This window comes from Gossypium arboreum, chromosome 5, assembly GCF_025698485.1.
Source record: "Gossypium arboreum isolate Shixiya-1 chromosome 5, ASM2569848v2, whole genome shotgun sequence".
Lineage (NCBI taxonomy): Eukaryota > Viridiplantae > Streptophyta > Magnoliopsida > Malvales > Malvaceae > Gossypium > Gossypium arboreum.
In genome coordinates, this window is record NC_069074.1 from 22,755,675 (window position 1) to 22,774,933 (window position 19,259).

A 19,259-nucleotide genomic window follows, 5' to 3' on the forward strand; every position below is an offset into this window, starting at 1 on the left:
AAATTTCTTATTATAATATTTAAATTGATAAGTTAATATATTGTAATTATATAATTCAAACAAGAAATATTGTTTTACATCGATTCCAGCAATTAAAAATATAATATTAAAAATTTAATTAAATATTAAATAAGTAAGATCACGTATTAATTTAATTTAATTAAAAAATATAAAATATTGTATAATATTTCAAGTGTTTTTAATAGGTTGAATGACAAATTTGGCTACTTGACGCTTATATGTTTTGTCAAAATAGCCTTAATTATATTTTTAAGCATTTTTGGCCATCAATCTTTGTTCTTTTTTCAATCTACTTTTTCTAACAAATTTAATAAAAATACCATTAAAAAGTTAACAGGATGATATGGAATTTCATATTTAGAATATTTTTAATGAGATATAATTTATTACTTAGATAATCTAATAAGATAACACATGAAAAATAATAATAAAAAATTTAACTCACTAGAAAATATCTCGGTAAACAAAAGTATGAAAGATTGAAACCTTAAAAAAAAAGTTAATGGCTAAGAGAGTTCAAATATACAATTAAGACTATTATGATAAAACATACAAACATTAGGGACTAAATTTATTATTAGTCCTTTCTAAATATATTAGCCATTATTTATCTACTGAAAAACTGCTATAAAATAACTTCCGTTTTGATTCATAGGAAGACAACAATCACAAAATTCAAACCCTAATTTTTAAAACACAAATCACTTCTATTACGTTGTTTGTTGGTTTTATGGTTTATTTTTTAAAACATACTTATTATCCAAAAGGCCAAAAAAGGAATATAAATAAGCACTTCGCGGCGCCACCGAATTCACTCTCATTCTCTCTAAAAAGAATGCGAGATTTTCTTCTTCAACGGCCTGCTTCGTCTCCTCTCCTCTCTACTATAATAGGTTTTTTTTTTTTTTTGCCTTTCCTTAATTTTGTTTTTTCTTCAACGGTTAACTATTACATTGTATTCTCAGTTTTTCCCCCTTTTCACTTATGTCTTTCTGTCTGCATTAATGTTTATATTCTGATTCTGAGATTAAGGGTTTTTGCATTACGCAGAGAAAGGGATTCTAGGGTTTTTCGGGTTTCTCCTCAGAGAAAGCGCGCTTCGAGAAGGTTATATTTAAAAACCTTTTATAAAGTTCTTACTGGGAATGTTTTGGTAAGGGGAAAATAGGCAGTGATTCTTTTGCGGTGAACTTGGGGGGGGGGGGGTGCATTGTTTTGGTGTGGGGGATATACTTGATTTTATTATTGGAGTTGTTTTTTTTGTTCTTTTATTATTTAGGTTGAAGCAATGAGTTTGCTGCTTTGTTGATATTTTGTTTGGGAAGAACTGAGATGTGTTTGTGCGAGAGTACGGCATTGGTTAACGAACCTTTGAGTGTAGTTGCTTCTGCAGAGCAACATTCATGCTCCGAGTCAATGGAAAACCTTGTTCCTGAGCCACGGGATTGCATTATCAGTGATTCTAGTGGGGATTCTACTGGAAATAGGTATGATGATACTGTGATTTATTTGGAAGAAAACCGGGGTGAAAGTGATGGTGACAGTGCAGGCTATTCATGTGAAAATCATTGTGAAAATGTAGATTGTTCTGGTTTAAAGGAATTGTTGGGTGCTAGGATTGACGATCACGTGGCTTGTTTGAATGTAAGTCAAGGTAAGATTGATGTTCATAATTCAGAAAATGATCAGTTGTGCTTGGAAAACAGATTATTTTCAGGTAAATATGTTCCAACTGCCATTAATGGATCCTTAGGCTTGTCTCAGGATGAATTTTCTGCTTGTTTGAGCAGTGGTACAGAGATTGAGACTGAAATTTGCAACAGAATTCAATCTGTTAAGGATAGTAACTTGACTTTAGAATCAATAGCCATTGCTGGTTGCAGGAGTGGCTGTGCCCAACAAAATGGCCAGAATGATAACAACATTGTCAGAGGTCCTCTTCTTGATTGGAAAAATTGTGCTTCATCCATGATAAAATCTGTTACGAGCAGTGAGATATCAGCTATATGTTGTGCCCAGACACTTTCCAGTTTACAAGGGTCAGGTGATTCAGTAAGTAGTTGTGACTGGCTGAACCAGAAAGATGAAATGAGTAGCAGAGATTTCTCATTGGAAGGTTTTAATAAAGCTGTAGAAACTAAAAGTATTGGTGATACATATAGTGAGTTATTGGCTTCAAAGGGTTGTGCAAGTTCATTTGAGACATTACATAGCGCTGAATCATTGTGCACAAAGCAGAATGCACAAACTGACAATAAGAATTTTATCGTTCTATCAGGAGATAGTGTTGCAAAGGTTTCCGAGGAGAGGACTGGCATTGCTGCAGGTGCAAAAGTTGAGACTTCAAGTGAAATAATGAATGCAGGGGATTCTTTTGAGCTCAGTGAAAACTCTCTTTGTGATAAGTTAGTTTCATTGTCTTGTCATCCATTTGATATTGTTGAAAATGGTTTGTCTGGAAGGTTGGATCCACCTGATTGTCTGACAAAGGGTGCTTATGCTGCACTTAATTCTAGCAGTTCAATTGACTTTTGTGGACAAAGGCAAAATGAAGGGAAGGTTGTTGTCAAGGCTGATTGTGTTTCAGAAGTTAAACATCATCCTACAGAATCTTCCTCTCCTAGAAGGGGTGGCCGAAAAGATAAGTCTAGTCAAAAGACTAATGCAAAAACTAGGAACTGCAGGAACAAGCTGCAACTGCCACCTGAAAGTATTGAACTTCATTTTAGAGCTTCAAGAAGGAAGAGAAGCTGTTCATCCAGACCTGGTCGTTCTTCCATCCAGGAATTGTTCAGTAATATTACACAATTTCTTGAGCCATGTGATGACCCTGAGTTTAATGAAGTGCAGAATCAAAAACCATCCAATGCTAGGGATGGCCAAGGAAGCAGGAAAAGTTGCAAAGATCAGTCTGGTCAAAGCATAAAAGGGTCAGGTGGGCTAAGTAAATCTTCAACCAGTTGCTTGCGCTTTAGGATTAAAGTGGGCAAGGGGGTTGGACCAAGTAATCTGAATAGTGTGGTTGCGGAAGTTGTTAATCTGCCGGTTTCTGTTGACACTTCTTATAGTATTTATGGAAAGGGAACAGGTCTACAATTTCCAAAATTAGCCAATGTTGCTGAAGATAAAGTAGGGGAACTGGGTATTGAAAGGCAGTTTCTGAACAAGGAGGACCAAGAAAAGGTGAAAACATGCTTAGATGCTTCTTTTATGGATTTAAAACTAACAAACAATGTTTCAGGAAGCGCTGAATATCTTAAAAAGTCTGCTGAAGATGCTTTAGGTGATTACCTTGTGAGTAAGCCAAATGCAGTGGCTGAATCATCTGGAAGAGCAATAGATAACAAGTATTCAGGTTCTGGAACTTCACCAGATTCCTTAGTAATCAATTCAATTCCTGACGCCCAAGTTGGCTTAATACATCAAGAAGAGTTGCATGACCCTGCTCTGAATAATTCTGGTTTTCTTGCTTCTCCTGGAGGTGTTAAGAGTAGTAAGGTTAGCAAAAAGGGAAAGAAGGATAATCATAGATCTCCTCGTACAGTCTGCTTAAGGAAACCTAAGTCATCCAATAATTGCAGAGGTAGAACAAAAACAAGAGATAATGAATTTATCTCTAACAAGGCTATTAGTTCTTCCGCTGGTGCAAATTCTTCTAGAGGAAATGGGCTCGGAGTTTCTGAAGAGTCCATGAAAATGGATATTAGTATGGATGCTAAAGCATGTTGTAGTCATCATGTTCCTGAAACAAAGAAATTTAAGAATTTGTCTTCCTCTAAAGACGCACTGAATCAACTTTCCAAAAGTTCAAAATCTCAGGCAGTGAGAAAGGGAGGGTCCAAAGTTTCTGATTCAGCAGGTAGCAGGAAAGGAAATGCTTGTAAGCAGTGGGGAGGTGAGTTGAAGTCAGTCAGTAAGATCAAAGTAAAGGAGAAAGGCTCTAATCAAGAGATTGTAACCAGAGGAGGAAAGCATCCACTAACAGGTACTGGAACTATAAGGATGTATACTGTTTCTTCCCTTCTATGTTGTTGTTGTTACCATTATCTCTTTAATCTTTTCAGATATTAGTTGTCATTTTCTTATATCTTGCCGATGGGATAAAGTTGTAATAGAAGAAATTGATGTTTTTTTTAATTAATTTTATGATTGATGCAGCAGGAAATCACATTTCAGTTGATTTTGAGAACTCAGATACTGGCAACAGCAGTGCATCTGCTTACATGATTAATATTGACTCGGTATCAGATGTCATCAAGCAGCACACACAGCCTGATAATGCTTGGGTCTGTTGTGATGATTGTCATAAATGGCGGAGAATACCAGTTACACTTCTAAATTCAATTGATGAGGCATGTCGTTGGTATATTATCCATGCATAGAACTCTTTATTATCTTAGAATGCAATTTGTATGAAAATTGTTATTCAGTAAGTGTTTTCCATGTTTGTTCTGTTGGCTCTTAAATGCTTGATTAGTCAATCACTTGGTGACAACACATATCAGGTGTAGTATGCATCACCTGTTTATTTTTTTATCCACAGATTTATGAACCGCAATGATCAAATTGGTTATTTATCTATGGATCTTGCACATTTTAATCAGTCAATTTATACTTTTCTCAACCTATTTCTGATATCTATGAAATTAAAACTGGATCTTGCTTCCTTAGTTTAGTGAATTTATGGAAAATGCTTGGTAAATATTTATACATTTTTCTGAGGTGTAATACAGTAATCTTTTAGATTCTTGCCACCATAAGTTTCACACTCAAAATTCTGACTGTTGCATGTTACTGCTTATATGTAAGATAAATGCAAGAACTTTAAGCCATGATTTACTCATTTTAAAGTCAGGATGCTTTTAACATATGATGAATGCATTCTTCTTCCCTTTTTCTTTTGAAAAGAAATGTGGAAGTTGTTTGGAATAATATGCTTTATTTATCCATCACTGTTTGTAGAGGTCTCTGCTCTATTTGTAGTCAGATTTTACCTTTGGGCCATTTTGATGGAATGGATGTAATGTAATTGATCCTCTTACAATTTTCCGCTACCTCTTATAGTCTTAAGGATGGAAGTTGCATCGGAACATGCACTTAATCCTATCCGTTTTAATTCAACTGTTCATCATATAGATTTTTCTTTATGCTCTTAGGATTCCTGGTTCCTTCGGAATGTTTATAAAGAAGATCTGATTGAGATGTAGAGCTTGTGGTTTGTCGCATTTCACCTAGGCCAAAATCATACTCAACCAACTTGTAGTAACACAATGGGGTGTTCTTTTGATGTATTAGTCTTCATAAAATTTGACATATTAAACTAGTGTTTTCACTTCCAGATGAGCTATGTTGTATGATATGTTTTCCATTTCAAGTTTGTTTTCATTACATATTTTTCAAATCTGTTAGCATGTTTCTGTCACAGCCATTTAGATACATAAAAGTTATCGTTTTTCCTATAAATTTTTTATTCTGTTTGTGACCTATTTTTCTAGTGCTTTCGTGGTTTTTATCTGGTTTTTCTGAGAAAATCTGTCTTAATTAAAAATTTCTTTGTCATTTACGTGGAAGGATCTGTGGGGACAACACGGATAAAACATTTGCTGACTGCTCAATCCCTCAAGAGAAATCCAATGCAGATATTAATGCAGAGTTGGGTGTATCAGATGCTGAGGAAGATGGTTGTGATGGTTTAAACTATAAGGAATTCGAGAAGGGATTCAATAATAAACGTGTGACAGGTATATTTGTTGCTTTTGATAGCCAAATTGCATGAATTAACTGTAGATAGAAATGTTATTCCAGTTAATGATATCATTTGTCATGCTCCTTCCTTCTTGATATTCAGTTCTTACTCATTTTCCTATTTATTGCAGTGCCACCACCATCGCATTTTTGGCGTATTGATAGCAACAAATTTTTGCACCGTGGCTGTAAAACTCAAACCATCGATGAGGTCTGAACCTAACTTGATTTCATTCAATGCTTGTATGCTTTTTAATCTGTAGCTAGATTCTTCATTCCTTCTAGTATAATCATCTCTTATCGTTGTAATGCTAATAACGGCCGGTGACTTCCTCTGGTTACTTGATAAAAGTAGTTAGAAGTGTAAGATGGAACATTTTGGTTCTACTAATGGCAAGTGCTTCTAAAGATATAAAATGCATCATCTACCTTGGTTGTGATGGCAGTATGATTTTATCTGTTAGCATATTAATTGTTTCAGCTCTTTTATTTTGTAAATCGTGGTTATTTTCATCTTTGTTATTAAGCGACTAAAGTTTTCCCTATACTTTATTTTGGTCACTCAACTATGAAAAGACAATTTGGTTGCTAATGTTCCAAAATTTTTAACTTTTTGGTTACTTAATCATTAAGAAGCTAATGGCTGGGCAGCTGGCATGTCAGATGACTGGCAATCTATGTCAACCTACGGGTAGCTTCTAATGGTAATTTCTGAAATCTTAGTGATCAAATCATAACTTTTCATGTTTGGTGACCAATTTTTTTTTTTATTTAAAAAAAGCAAAATATTTGTTATTAAATATGCAGTTTACCCAAGTTTTGATGCCAAGTGAACTTGTCATGATTTCTAATGTAGTTTTTTTATTATTGAAGAAGTTTTCAATCCAGATTGGTGGGCTCCTCTGTTTCTTATTCTTCCTTGTTTAGGGGGGTTGTCTTGGGGAGTATTTTCTGTATTTGAACAACTTTGGTACCTTCTTCACCTGTTCTATTTTAGTTTCTGGCCTACACAAATAAGGTTAGACTTTGTACTTATATAATCTGCCCTTCCCTGTCTTTGGTGAAGCTAGAATTTGATTCCAAGTCCTGGATAAACAATCTTTATCTGTTAAGCTTTTTGACATCTTTCTTTGCTTGCTTGACTCATCTTTCAAACTGTAAGAAATATTGGTATACAGGCTGTCATAGAAGCGGGGAAAAAAAGAACTTAAATTGACTTTTTTATCTGATTGTATTCTCTCATTATTAGGTTGATAACTTTTGTGGTTATATCATCTGGGCTTGTGTTTCTGTAACCAACAGTTAAATTTTATGCAGATAATGATTTGCCATTGCAAACGACCTCCTGATGGTAACCTTGGTTGTGGGGATGAATGTCTAAATCGAATGCTGAACATTGAATGTGTTCAGGACACCTGTCCCTGCGGGGAGCTTTGCTCAAATCAACAGGTTCTTCCATTGTTTTTAGTAAATGAATTGTAGTACTCATTTTTTATGGTGGCTGTGTTACTAAGAGGATTTATTTTTTTCTTTTTAGCTTTTGAAGAGAATGATATTTTATTCCAAACATCTATTTTACAGTTCCAGAAGCGAAAATATGCAAAGATGATGTGGGACAGATTTGGTAGGAAAGGTTTCGGTCTGAGGATGCTTGAGAATATTTCTGCTGGCCAGTTTCTTATTGAATACGTTGGAGAGGTATCTAGATTTGTTTTATATTATTTTAATGTTTGTTGATCAGGAAGTGGCTGCCTTTTTGAAATTGTTGTCAAATTCAGGTCTTGGCCATTTAAAATTATATTTTTGTATTTGCTAAAGCAAATGGTACATTTAATTTTGAGAAAACCCAGTCATAATAAAGATTTTTGTTGAGGCTTCCACATCTTATGACGTGGTGCAGGCCAAATCACCAAATATACTGTTATATGGGGCATGTTTAAAGCAATGTTCTGCTGTGTCATGGCTAGTGAGTTGAGCATCATTATTTAGTTGATATGGTATATGCAGTGTTTTAAGCAGTCAAGGTCTCTGTCTTGTAAACATTCTTAACGGTGGGGATTAAGTATTCATGTTTTGGAGGAAGGATAATTTGGTCCATCGAGTCAGTATATGCATTGATTATTTAAAGTTGTATCTTATCATATGGTCTGTTGGTTTTTTTTTTTTTTTTTCATATGCTAGCCATTTCCCAAATTTAAAGACCAAGCAAGTTAATCATTCCTCTTGTAGTCAACTGAAAGCTTCTTGTGCTTTTCATGCATGTGAAAGTCACATTTGCCGAAGGTCACTTTTGTCTAGGCCATATTAACCTTTTTGTTATAGTTGGCTTATTCCCTGTTGTTCGAGTATTTGGAGTATATGAAGTTTAATATGCATATGGCATTACCTCTACGTTCTAGAAACTTTTTTTTATATATATATATTTACCAATGCTGTTTCAATTATCTGGTTTATCAGGTGCTTGATATGCAAGCTTATGAGGCTCGACAAAAGGAGTATGCTTCTAGGGGTCAGAGGCACTTCTATTTCATGACATTGAATGGCAGTGAGGTTTACAATTTACCTTTCTCTAGATTTTATTTTTTTTAAATATTGTTGATACAAAATGTGGAGTCTGGTGGTTGGGTGGTTCATACAGTGCATGTACAGAGAGCTGCTGATAGTTGCCTTTAGGAGTAAGAGATAGGTTCAGGTTGTTCATTTTGTGGAAAAGAAAGTTCCTTCATCGAACTTCTATACCTTTCGGAACAAGTGTCCATCATAGAAAGCTTACAGGCCGAGTCAGTGTGGGCCTCCTGCACTTATGTTTGGACTTGATTGGGTGGACAGGTGTCTCTCCCTCAAGTGTCTTTTATTCTTGTCCACTAGACAAATGGTGAGATGGGGATGAAGAGTTGACTTTCTAGCAAAGTCACTCTGGCAAGGTGGTCACAGCCGCCAATAGATTTGACTGAGTGGGGTTCCTCTGACTGCGCATGGTTAGAATCTCCAGCTATAACTCTGTTCAGTCTGATCGTTTGGCCAAACCTGTTAGCCGTCATGACACCTTGCTAGAAAAACCCTGCTGCGACCAACTTGCGAGAGAGACCCCACTAGAAAGAATAGAAGTTAATTGCGTACCGGCCGGAATATTCCGTTCCGGTAAGAAACCGGGACACATCCAAAAGTTTTGTTTGCTTCACAATTCGTTCGGTACCAGTTGTTTCACTTTATTCCGGCCAATTTCGTCCATTCTGCTGGAATTTAAGGTACTGGGTGGTACCAAAATAGAAACTGTTTTTCTTTATGTTTTCTCAGATTTGGGGACGACGAAGTTGGCTCTCGTTACTCACGATGTTTCATTTAAACCGTGATGAAAAATGACCATGCATCAGCAATCTTACCTGCCACAGATATAAGAGGAATGAAAACAAAATATAAGAGAAGACGGGAGCTATGGCAAAAGTACGAAACCACACAATCAAATTAAGACAACCCTAAAAAAGTATAGAAAGAATTGGGCTGGGCTTTAAAAAGTAAGTGCCGAAATATTAGGCTAAAAATCCATCTACATATAACTTAAAAATTTTAGCAAATAAAATATAAAATACAAATGTATTATATTATCGATAAGTCCGAAATGGTACACTAAAAACGGTACGTCCACTGGTATGGGATTGACTACCTTGTTAGAAAGTCAATTCTTTATCTTTGTCTCGCCATTTATCCAGCGGACAAGACTACACCATGCGTAATAAAAGACATTTTGAGGGAAAGACATCTCTCCCTATGATGGACAGCTGTTCCAAGAGGTATAAAAACCTTTCTTGCAGTTAGATGGACGAAGGACTTTACTTTTCCACAAAGAGAACAACCTGAACCTACCTCTTACACCTACAGGCAACTATCAGTGGCTTTTTGCATGTCCATCATGTGAACCACCCTTAACTACCAGACTCCACATTTGGTACTAGCAAATATAATTTGCTATTGAATAGCATGTGATTGCACAAAAGGCCGTTGCAAATGAATAAAATCTCAACTCTATCTCGCCTATTTGTTTTTGTTAATCATTTAACGCTCAGTACAGGTTTGTTCACATATCAAGAAAAATTATTTTGTTGGTTATTATTATTTACCTAGTAGATTGTTTTCATGGTTCTTGTAACTGAGCATACTTTGGAGAAGATGAGGTCGTTACTTGCTTTTTTAGATTTGGCTTCCAATTTACCCTTTATTTGCCCTTCGGCCCTGTGTTTGCTTCATCTTGAATGTGTTTTCGTAATTTTCTTTGTTTCTTCTGTATAACATTATAATCCATTCTGTTGTATGATTTTTCTGTTAATTATGCTTCTATGTTTCACTTTCTGAGGAATTTTTTTTCCATTTCTTCCAGGTAATAGATGCATATGTCAAAGGGAATTTGGGGCGCTTCATTAACCACAGTTGTGATCCAAATTGCCGTACTGAAAAGGTAAATGGGATCCTTAAAATGTGACCGTGGGCCTTTTGTTATCATATCAGTTAATAAGAACATGAGATTGTTTTTTCTAATAGAAATAGATTAGATGGAATAGTTACAAATAGCAGAATGATGGGATCTTTTGGTGAAATGTCTGCTTTAATGCCTTTGTAATCCAAGCATACCTCCACTAAATGGAACCCTTTTTCTAACTAAAATTTTGGTGGACAAGTTTATGTTAAAGGTCACTCTTTGTAACTTTCTTCTGGACTTGATTAGCCAAATCAACTAGGTGTCCTAATCAACTTTTTTCTTTATTCTTTTCTGGTTAGTTTGGGCTTCAAAATCTTGATATTGCTAATATATTAATTGTTAATGTGAAATATTGATTTTAAGCTTGCAATAATGTTAGCTGCTTTGATTTTGCTTTTTCACCCACTGACTTATGCACATTTGATATTGCCAACTATTTTGCGATTTATTTTGACTTTTTGGACATCTATGTTCCATGAATATGAACATGGCTGTCTTGTTTTACTGAAATTTGCTTCTTAAATTATGCTTCGTTAACATGTTCATTTCATTTCAAGAAGGTTAACCTTTATATCCATTAATTTTGTCTTTTCCCTGAGCAGTGGATGGTTAATGGAGAAATTTGTATTGGACTATTTGCATTGAGAGATATAAAGAAGGTATGCTTGCATAATATGTTGTTCTGTTTCATCGAATTTCATAATTAACTTCTGGTTTGGTTCATACATGTTACTAAAAACAATAGTGTGTTTTTTTTTATTTATAAAAAACAACCGTGTTTGGTGCTTACTATATTCAATTTCTTCAAAATGATATATTTTAGATTTTGAAAATCATTTAGGGAGCTTACAATTTTATAATCCTTAGTTGGTGAATTTTTGTGAAGTAAACCATGGAAATTGAACAGCATAAAGGAGGTTGAAAATTTAGGTAGATTGAAGGTGGAAAAATAGTAAGTACCTTTATATTGAGGAATAAACTGCTCAGAGAGAAAGAGAGTGTGTGTGAGGGTGATAAGATGCTAATATTGTCAGAGCAGGAGCAAGAAGAGGGACCTAACTTTTGAACGAACTCCGTCTGGTTACATTCCGGGTGACGAAAATTAGGAAAAAAAAAATTGCTGCTGAACTACTCTATTCCAGAGGACAATGCATGCTTAATGCATACGATCATCTAGCCTTTTTTTTTTCTGGATAAAAAAAAAAAGAAAGAGAAAAAGGGGAAAACCAAAAATAAAAATTACATAAAAGGGGGAAAATGAAGAATTGGTGGAGAGACTGATTTCAATTGGTACTCTAAGGCACCAAGAAATCAAAAGTTTTGATTCAACAACCATCAATTGATCAGTATATGTTGCAGATTTCCTATGCATCCTTTCACGGATTCTCAAATGTCAGAAAATTTAGTTGCAGGTAGCAGCATCCTTTGTGTTAGATATTTAGTTAGTAAACCCAAAAAAAGGGAGGGTCAGGAGTCAAGAGAGTAATCTTAAGGCAAAACTTGAGCAAGCAGAATCTGATGTTTATGCGGTGAGTTTCTGGAGAGTAGGGCACATGTAGTGAATCTGAAGAAATTGTATTTTGTCATGTCATACCTACATAAATTCTCTCTATGCTTCTCCTGTCTCCCTCTTACATGCATGGAAATCATCTTTTTATATGTTACAAGCTTGTTGTATTTGTCAGGGTGAAGAGATTACATTTGACTACAATTATGTGAGGGTATTTGGAGCTGCTGCCAAAAAATGTCATTGTGGTTCATCTCATTGTCGGGGTTATATAGGTGGTGATTCACTTAGTGAGGGAGTAATTGTTTATGATGATTCTGATGAAGAATCTCCTGAACCTATGATGCTTGAAGATGGTGAAACCTGGAATGGTTATGCTAATGTTATTTCTAGATATAGTCCCTTCGTTGGTGCAGAAATGCAACCTGTGGAGAGAGTAATAACTTATGGTGTCAGAAAATTGGAGAAAGTGCCAGAAGCTGAGGGCTCGGTTTACCATTCTGCTTCTGCTTCTTCTAAATTGGACATTTCAGCTGAAATAGAAGATTTGCAGGGAAATTTCCAGTTACCCATTCAACCTGAAGAAGTTTCCCCTTTGGCAGCTCCCTATGAAGCTGTTCAGCAAGATGATACCATTGAACATAAGGCTATGAAGAAAACCTCACGTTTGATTCATATATTAGATACCTCTCTAAATATGTCAGACAACAAATTACCTTCTGTTATTATTGATGCTAATAAGGAGTCAAAGTTTAACACAGCTGAAGACAAACAGGTTCCTCCAAAATCGCACCCCCTGATGAAGACATCATGTTTATCTAGCTCCCATAAGAAGGGGAAACTTAGTAGTAATTCTCTGAATGGAACTAAGGTTCGGATGATATCTGAAAAATCTCAAGTGCCTGCTTTCAAGCTCAAAAAATTCTTGGAATCTTCTAGTTCTTGCCGTTTTGAAGCAGGTTAAGAATCCTTTTATGTTAGAATGAGATGGCTGTGCAGTTTTATATTGTACTGATACATGCATTTGGATGCTTGCAGTGGAGGAGAAACTTAATGAATTGCTGGATTCTGAGGGGGGAATAACAAAAAGAAAGGTTAGTGCTTTGACATCTTCTAAAAGTCATAGTGAAATGCTACTTATTTGATGAGGAGTTAGGTTGACTTTCTTGAAATGCAACTTGCTTCTTATTCCACCCCCTGCCCTCCCTTTTTTTTATTATTATTTTTATACTTGATTACGTTTCTCAGGCATTTTGATTTTCATCAGGATGCTTCTAAAGGTTACTTGAAGCTTCTGCTTCTCACAGCAACTTCTGGCGATAGCGCCAATGGTGAAGCAATTCAGAGGTCAATTTAGTTTCTCTTTGTTTGGATGCCTTGAAGACACCATATTTTGTGTTCATGCTTCAATTTTCCAATATTTGATTCTTGTTTTCTTGTAGTGCAGCACTCGTGAGCTTTCAATGATTCTTGATGCCCTTTTAAAAACCAAATCACGGTTGGTGCTGACCGATATAATTGACAAGAATGGTAGTGTTTCCTAACTGTAGCTATTGTCGCATCTTTATTGACATGCAAATAAATGGCTGTTGCTCTGGTTTTCAGGTTTGCAGATGCTGCACAACATAATGAAGAAATACCGAAGGGACTTTAATAAGATTCCGGTTCTTCGGAAGCTTTTGAAGGTGCGATGCTGGACATGATATTATAATTTGTTGTGATTAATAGCCATACTTGTTAATTTGCATGTCATGTCAATTATTAATAATCATTCTTGTGGAAAATTATATTTTTCAACTCTAACCAAGCGGTGGATGAACAAAAGTACTTTTCTTTCCATTTTTCCATCTTTCCAACCAGGCCTATGGAATGAGAATTTATTTATTTATTTATCTTTTCAGTATTCTCTACTACCAATGTTTTATCTTTCCATTTTTCTGTGCACTCAACCAAGCATGGCCCAAGTCTCTTTAAGATTCATTGAACATGTAGCATTCATTTATTTTTATAGATAACATGTTTTGCTTACATAGTGTTTTATTCTAACTTCCATCATCAGTATGATTCTTTTTTTCTCTTTTTGGTATGTGCAACAATTATATCTTGAATAACTAAAGAAGTCGATTTGAGACTGTTACTGCATTTGATCGCATGAGTTGTAAGTGTAACTAGGATATTTGTATATCTAACTTTGTGAAATCAATCAACTAACTTTGTGATTTCAGTTAATTTTAAGCATAATTCTATCTGAATATTTCATTTTCTTTGGACAATAAAAAATTGTTTTTCTTATGCCGGTATCTGGAGCCTTTAAATTATGATGATCAAGTACCACTTATGAGAGCTTGAAAATAAATTACAAAACTCTACGTAAGATATGGCAAGACTACAGCTTGCAACTTCTTTTACAGGTTTTAGAATACTTAGCAAGGAGGAAGATACTTACGGTAGAACGTATTAATGGAGGTCCTCCCTGTGCTGGAAGGGAGAGGTTAGAGGATACGCCTGAGTTTGTTTTATTGAACATATTTTCAGTCCTTTTTATTTCCCTATTCTGAAAACTGTACGTTCTCATGCAGCTTTTTAGAGTCAATACTGTCATTCACAGAGCACAATGACAAAACGGTATAATATTTCCATTATTTTGTTATTCATGGACTATACCTCTTTTCTTGAATAGCTTTCTATTGTGTGAATGTCATGTCTAATTAGTCAAACATGCTTTACAGGTCCATGAAATAGCTCGAAATTTTCGAGATACATGGATTCCAAAACCCTTGAGAAAACATAGCTACAGGGACAAGGTTGAGAGAAGGATGGAGCTTCGCAGGTACTTGGGCTGTAACAGGGTTTCAGCCTCACACAATCATTTGCGGGACCAGGCCATAAGATCTACTGAAGCAATTACCGTTGTTAAAACAACTACACTGGATAATTCCCATGAGATTTGCTCCTCATCTCCCACAGGCGTTTGCCAAACCAATGGCACCAAAATTCGCAAGCGTAAAAGCCGCTGGGATCAGCCTGCAGAAACAGAGAAAATTGATTCACGGTCACCAAAGAAACATGAATATAGCCAATTAACCATTTTGGGTAAACCGACATCAAATCACATGAACAAGATGAGTAGATGGGATAAAGAATGTCATGACATCCTATGCAAAGGTGAAGCCGTTAATGTAGTCAATGGAAAGCACAGGTTTCAGGGGGATGCTCCACTGGGGTTCTCATCCCCTTGCAGTGCATCTTTGGTTTCCTCGACTGCTGCATTAACTGCCACTAGTTTTCCTCAACCAAAAACTTGTCAGTTGAAGTGTCCAGAAATGACCATCGCTCATCCACAGACGAGATTAATTTCCCGTTTGCCGGTCTCATATGGAATTCCATTACCCATTGTGCAGCAGTTCGGAGCACCAAAGGATGAAAGTGTAGAGAGTTGGGCAATTGCCCCCGGCATGCCATTCCACCCTTACCCACCTTTACCTCCATCTCCATGTCCCCATGGTAAGAAAGACACTCCACCTGTTTGTGCTGCTAACTCCATTGGAAATAATGAAGATGCAAAAGATGAGCAGCAGGACTGCTGTCGGCCTGCCACAAGTTATCCTGACAATAGCATTCGTAGCACAGCCCGTTGCAACGAACCAAATTCTGAAATTCCATGTGCAAACATCCAACGTACATCGAAAAGAACTAGGGAATCCTCCAATGATTTAGGTAAGTACTTCAGACAGCAGAAACGAAAAGGGCCTCCGTGGCATAAATCCGAGTCCACTGGAAGCAAGGATAATAATATTGGTGGGACTAGCTTTCTAGATGTAGGGAATGTAAAAAATGATGTGAGAAATTCTTGATATTCAGATTATATAAACCTGTAGAGTTGAAGAAGGCAGCCATGATTTTTGTCAGCAGCCATAGTACCCATTCAACATTGATTAATGGTATATATATACGGCATTTGTTGCTCGGGTTGATGCCCGCACTGGAAATTTGTAATTTTATTCAATTTTCAGCTTGAAGTAATTAATCTTAGGTTCTGTTTGATTATGGTATCTGCCTTCTTACAAATAGTAACTTTGAAAGTAGCACTTGTCTTCACTGTTCCCTGGAAGACGATTATCGGACTAAACTTGGATCAAGTGTTTGTTAGGGAGTTAAGATAATATTCGAATCTGAGTTCGTATTTTGTCAAAGTATAATGTGAGTGCCTTTTGTTACGTTTGGTGATGTGGGAAAATCCTGTTATACACATCTTAATCCACCTTTCAAATTTGTGCCTAAAACAAACCAAAAAATGGCCTTTTCTTTTTCCAGGCAAAACCAATTTTTATTGGTGGGATGGTTTTAGAATTAATAGATTCATTGAGTGGTGGCTATGGTTTGTACTTAGAGGTGCCACTCGTGGTGGGGTACAGACCTTTACATGAGTGGTAAGTACGTCATCTTTGATCCTTTGTAATTAGCGTCATCTTTGATCCTTTGTAATTAGACTTGGTGCCTTTTCTGGTAACCCAAGTCCTTATGGCAGGAGGGATAAGCGAGACAATCGGTGTCTCTTATTAAATTTTGCTTTGATTTTTTACCAAATTTCAATTGAAAAAAATATTTTCTTCAAATTCCTTTCCTCATAAATGTGATGAAAACTTGTGTTACTTAATGAGAAAGGTAATTTAAATTTACTCTGAGTTGAATAATATGAAATGAAATTGTTTATGTAACTTTTCTATATTATAATTCCAATAAAATATGATTGATGTGAATTTCATTACTAATAAAATTATCTTACAACAAATTTATTTACATTAGAAAGTATGGATTAAAATCTTAGAAAAGTTAATATATTTGGTGTAATGTTACTTTATCAAATTACTCTTAGTAAATAAAAGCTGATATTAATGTATTTTAATATTTTTATTATTAACAAATATTTGAACTAAACATTTAATAATAATTTTCAGTAATCTTTTTCATTAACAAAATATTTGTATTGATCCACAAGGTATGATTTCTGATGTTTTGATCAAATCTAATACATGGATACATTCGAAAAAACATTTTGCATATTATTAATTCAAGATTTTGAATATGCGCATTTTGTAAATTTTTTTCATTACAATGTAGGTATATTCATATATCGTATTTATGGCTTGAAATTAACTTAATACTCAGTCGTCTAAAAATTTTTTACAACAAATGAAAATCTAAATATTTACTTTGTGGTAGCACACGTGTATGACCTATTACAAAGGAAAAAGCGAATATACATAACACAATTTGCAGATTGAGAATAAAATTAAAAAAAAAATTGGAACAACTAATAGCAGCCTAATTTTTCTTTTTGCCATGAATAAGCTAATACTCCAAACCATAGAAGTTAATTCCATACCGGTACTGCCCTTACCGACTAGAATATTCCGTTCTAGTAAAAAATTGGGACACTCATCCAGATATTTCTTTTCGCTTCAAATTTTGTTCAGTATTGGTTGTTTCGCTTTGTTCCGGCTAATTTTGTCCGTTCTGTCGGAATTTAAGGTACCTAGCAGTATTAAGATAAAACTATTTTGTTTATGCGTGTCTTTTTTTTTGCCTAAGAAGAGGGATTATATGAAAATATAATTCTACATTAAAATCTAATTTATAATTTTTTTATTGAAAAAGAATAGAAATAATGTTTCATATAATCTTTTCTCAAATCTGGAAACAACGACAATGATTGATCGGAGTTGGTTCTCATTACTCACCATGATGAAAAATGACCGTGCATCAACAATCTTACCTGCCGCAGACATGAGGAAGAAAAACAAAATATAAGAGAAGCAGACGGAAGCTATGGCAAAGGTAAGAAACGACACAACCAAAAAAAAAAAAAAATAATAAAGAATTGTGCTGGGATTTAAAAAGTAAGTGCCAAAAATATTAGGCTAAAAATCCATCTACATAATTTACGTCATAGTCCAAAACAATTTTTCAACGAGTTCAAAATATTTTTTAATTTATTTTAATATATTAAATTTAATAATAATTAAAAACAATTTCAGCAATTAAAATATTGATAAATTCAAAACGGTATACTAAAATATATTAATACAGGTTAAAAAATAATACTTACTGATACAATATTGACTACCTTACTTCAAATACAATAACCATAAAAAGTGTTTTGGTATCACAATTAGAGCTGATCATGGGCTGGGCGGCCCGGCCCGGCCCGAAGGCCCGCCCGAAAAATGGGAGGGTTTGGGTAAAAATATAGGCTCGAAAAATAGGCTTGGGCAAAAAAACGAGGCCCGTTTAAAAACGGGCCGGGCCTCGGGTAAGAGCTTTTTGGCCCGGCCCGGCCCAATTATATATTAATATATTTTTGTTTTTATTTTTAATTATTTTAAATTTTAATATAACTATTTTTATTATATTGTTAATTTGTGTATTGTTTTAAGAATTGTTTTAGTATTATTTTTATTTGTTTTAATATTTATTTTATGTTTTTAAATATATTTGATTTATTATATTTTTAAATTTTTTTATTTAATAAAATAAGAAAAAAAATTAATATGGGTCGGGCCGGGCCGGGCTCGGGCTTAGTAATTTTATTTCGGGCCGGGCTTGGGTAAAATTTTAAGCCCATATTTCGGGCCGGACTGGGCCCGGGCCTAGTAGACGGGCCTAAAATTTTACTTGGGCCCGGCCCGAATCCGGCCCGGCCCATGATCACCTCTAATCACAATATTAAAAGTATTGGTGTTGGACATTAAATAATGAAATAATCATCAAAAAATTAATCTGCATATATCAATATAACATAATCCCTGCTTCAATAAATAATTCAACCCTTGATGTTGAATCAAACTGGATTTTATTTGCTATCCATAATTGGATCCATTGTATTGATTAGAAATTAAGATATACATAACATAAAATTTACTCAACATTCAATTTCCCCTCTTTTACCTAAATTTGGTATATTATTTTAATATATGTCAAAATTATTAATAAATTTAATTTATTATATTATATAAAAATTTGATTTGATGTAATTATATATAATTTTTTTTTATTTTATACATTTAAAATTTAGTTTTATTATTTAAATCTAATTTTTATTATTTTATTTAAATAAATATAATTATTTGTGTTTGTAATAAATATCACGTAAATAAAAATGTTTGTGAGATATAATAATTAAATCAAATATATATAATTTCATCAAGTCAAATAGGATAATAAATTTTGAATGGAATTTTATATGTATCATAGAGATTTATTATTATTTTTTTTGAAGAGAAGTTGTATTGGAGTTTAATTATCTTCTAATTTGTAAAAAACTAAACTTTTAATTTATAATTCTTATCTATTTATTATTATTATTAATAAAACAATCTAGTTATAAATATTTTGCAATTACATTTATTAAATATGTGTGCGTGTGTAGAAATAACGTATTCATAACATAAATATGTGTTTAAAAATAACATATAATAAATAATAAAATGTATCACTTGTAACTTTTAAAAA

The 19,259-nt window shown here is 34.4% G+C and overlaps 1 protein-coding gene across 2 annotated transcripts; it reads left to right on the forward strand.

Annotated features, from left to right (window-relative positions):
• The first annotated feature begins 651 nt into the window (after positions 1–651).
• LOC108482976 (histone-lysine N-methyltransferase ASHH2) lies at positions 652–15,794 on the forward strand. 2 transcript variants are annotated; one of them, XM_053028110.1, is made up of 18 exons: positions 652–914; positions 1,072–4,006; positions 4,180–4,384; positions 5,593–5,762; positions 5,898–5,977; positions 7,084–7,215; positions 7,348–7,464; positions 8,224–8,316; positions 10,142–10,219; positions 10,843–10,899; positions 11,926–12,706; positions 12,786–12,841; positions 13,015–13,094; positions 13,195–13,277; positions 13,353–13,432; positions 14,159–14,238; positions 14,327–14,372; positions 14,477–15,794. In XM_053028110.1, the coding sequence occupies exons 2-18, from the start codon at positions 1,354–1,356 to the stop codon at positions 15,599–15,601; spliced, it is 5,916 nt and encodes a 1,971-aa protein (XP_052884070.1). In that variant the 5' UTR covers positions 652–914; positions 1,072–1,353; the 3' UTR covers positions 15,602–15,794. The 2 variants fall into 2 exon arrangements, with proteins under 2 accessions (XP_052884070.1, XP_052884071.1); XM_053028111.1 differs by having other exon boundaries at positions 4,183–4,384.
• The last annotated feature ends 3,465 nt before the right edge of the window (positions 15,795–19,259 follow it).

Coding starts and splice junctions, on each gene's coding strand:
- LOC108482976 (XM_053028110.1), top strand. CDS start 1,354: ATGTGTTTGTGCGAGAGTACGGCATTGGTTAACGAACCTTTGAGTGTA. Junction 7,216..7,347: donor AGCTTTGCTCAAATCAACAG/GTTCTTCCATTG, acceptor TCTATTTTACAG/TTCCAGAAGCGAAAATATGC. Junction 12,842..13,014: donor GGGGAATAACAAAAAGAAAG/GTTAGTGCTTTG, acceptor GATTTTCATCAG/GATGCTTCTAAAGGTTACTT.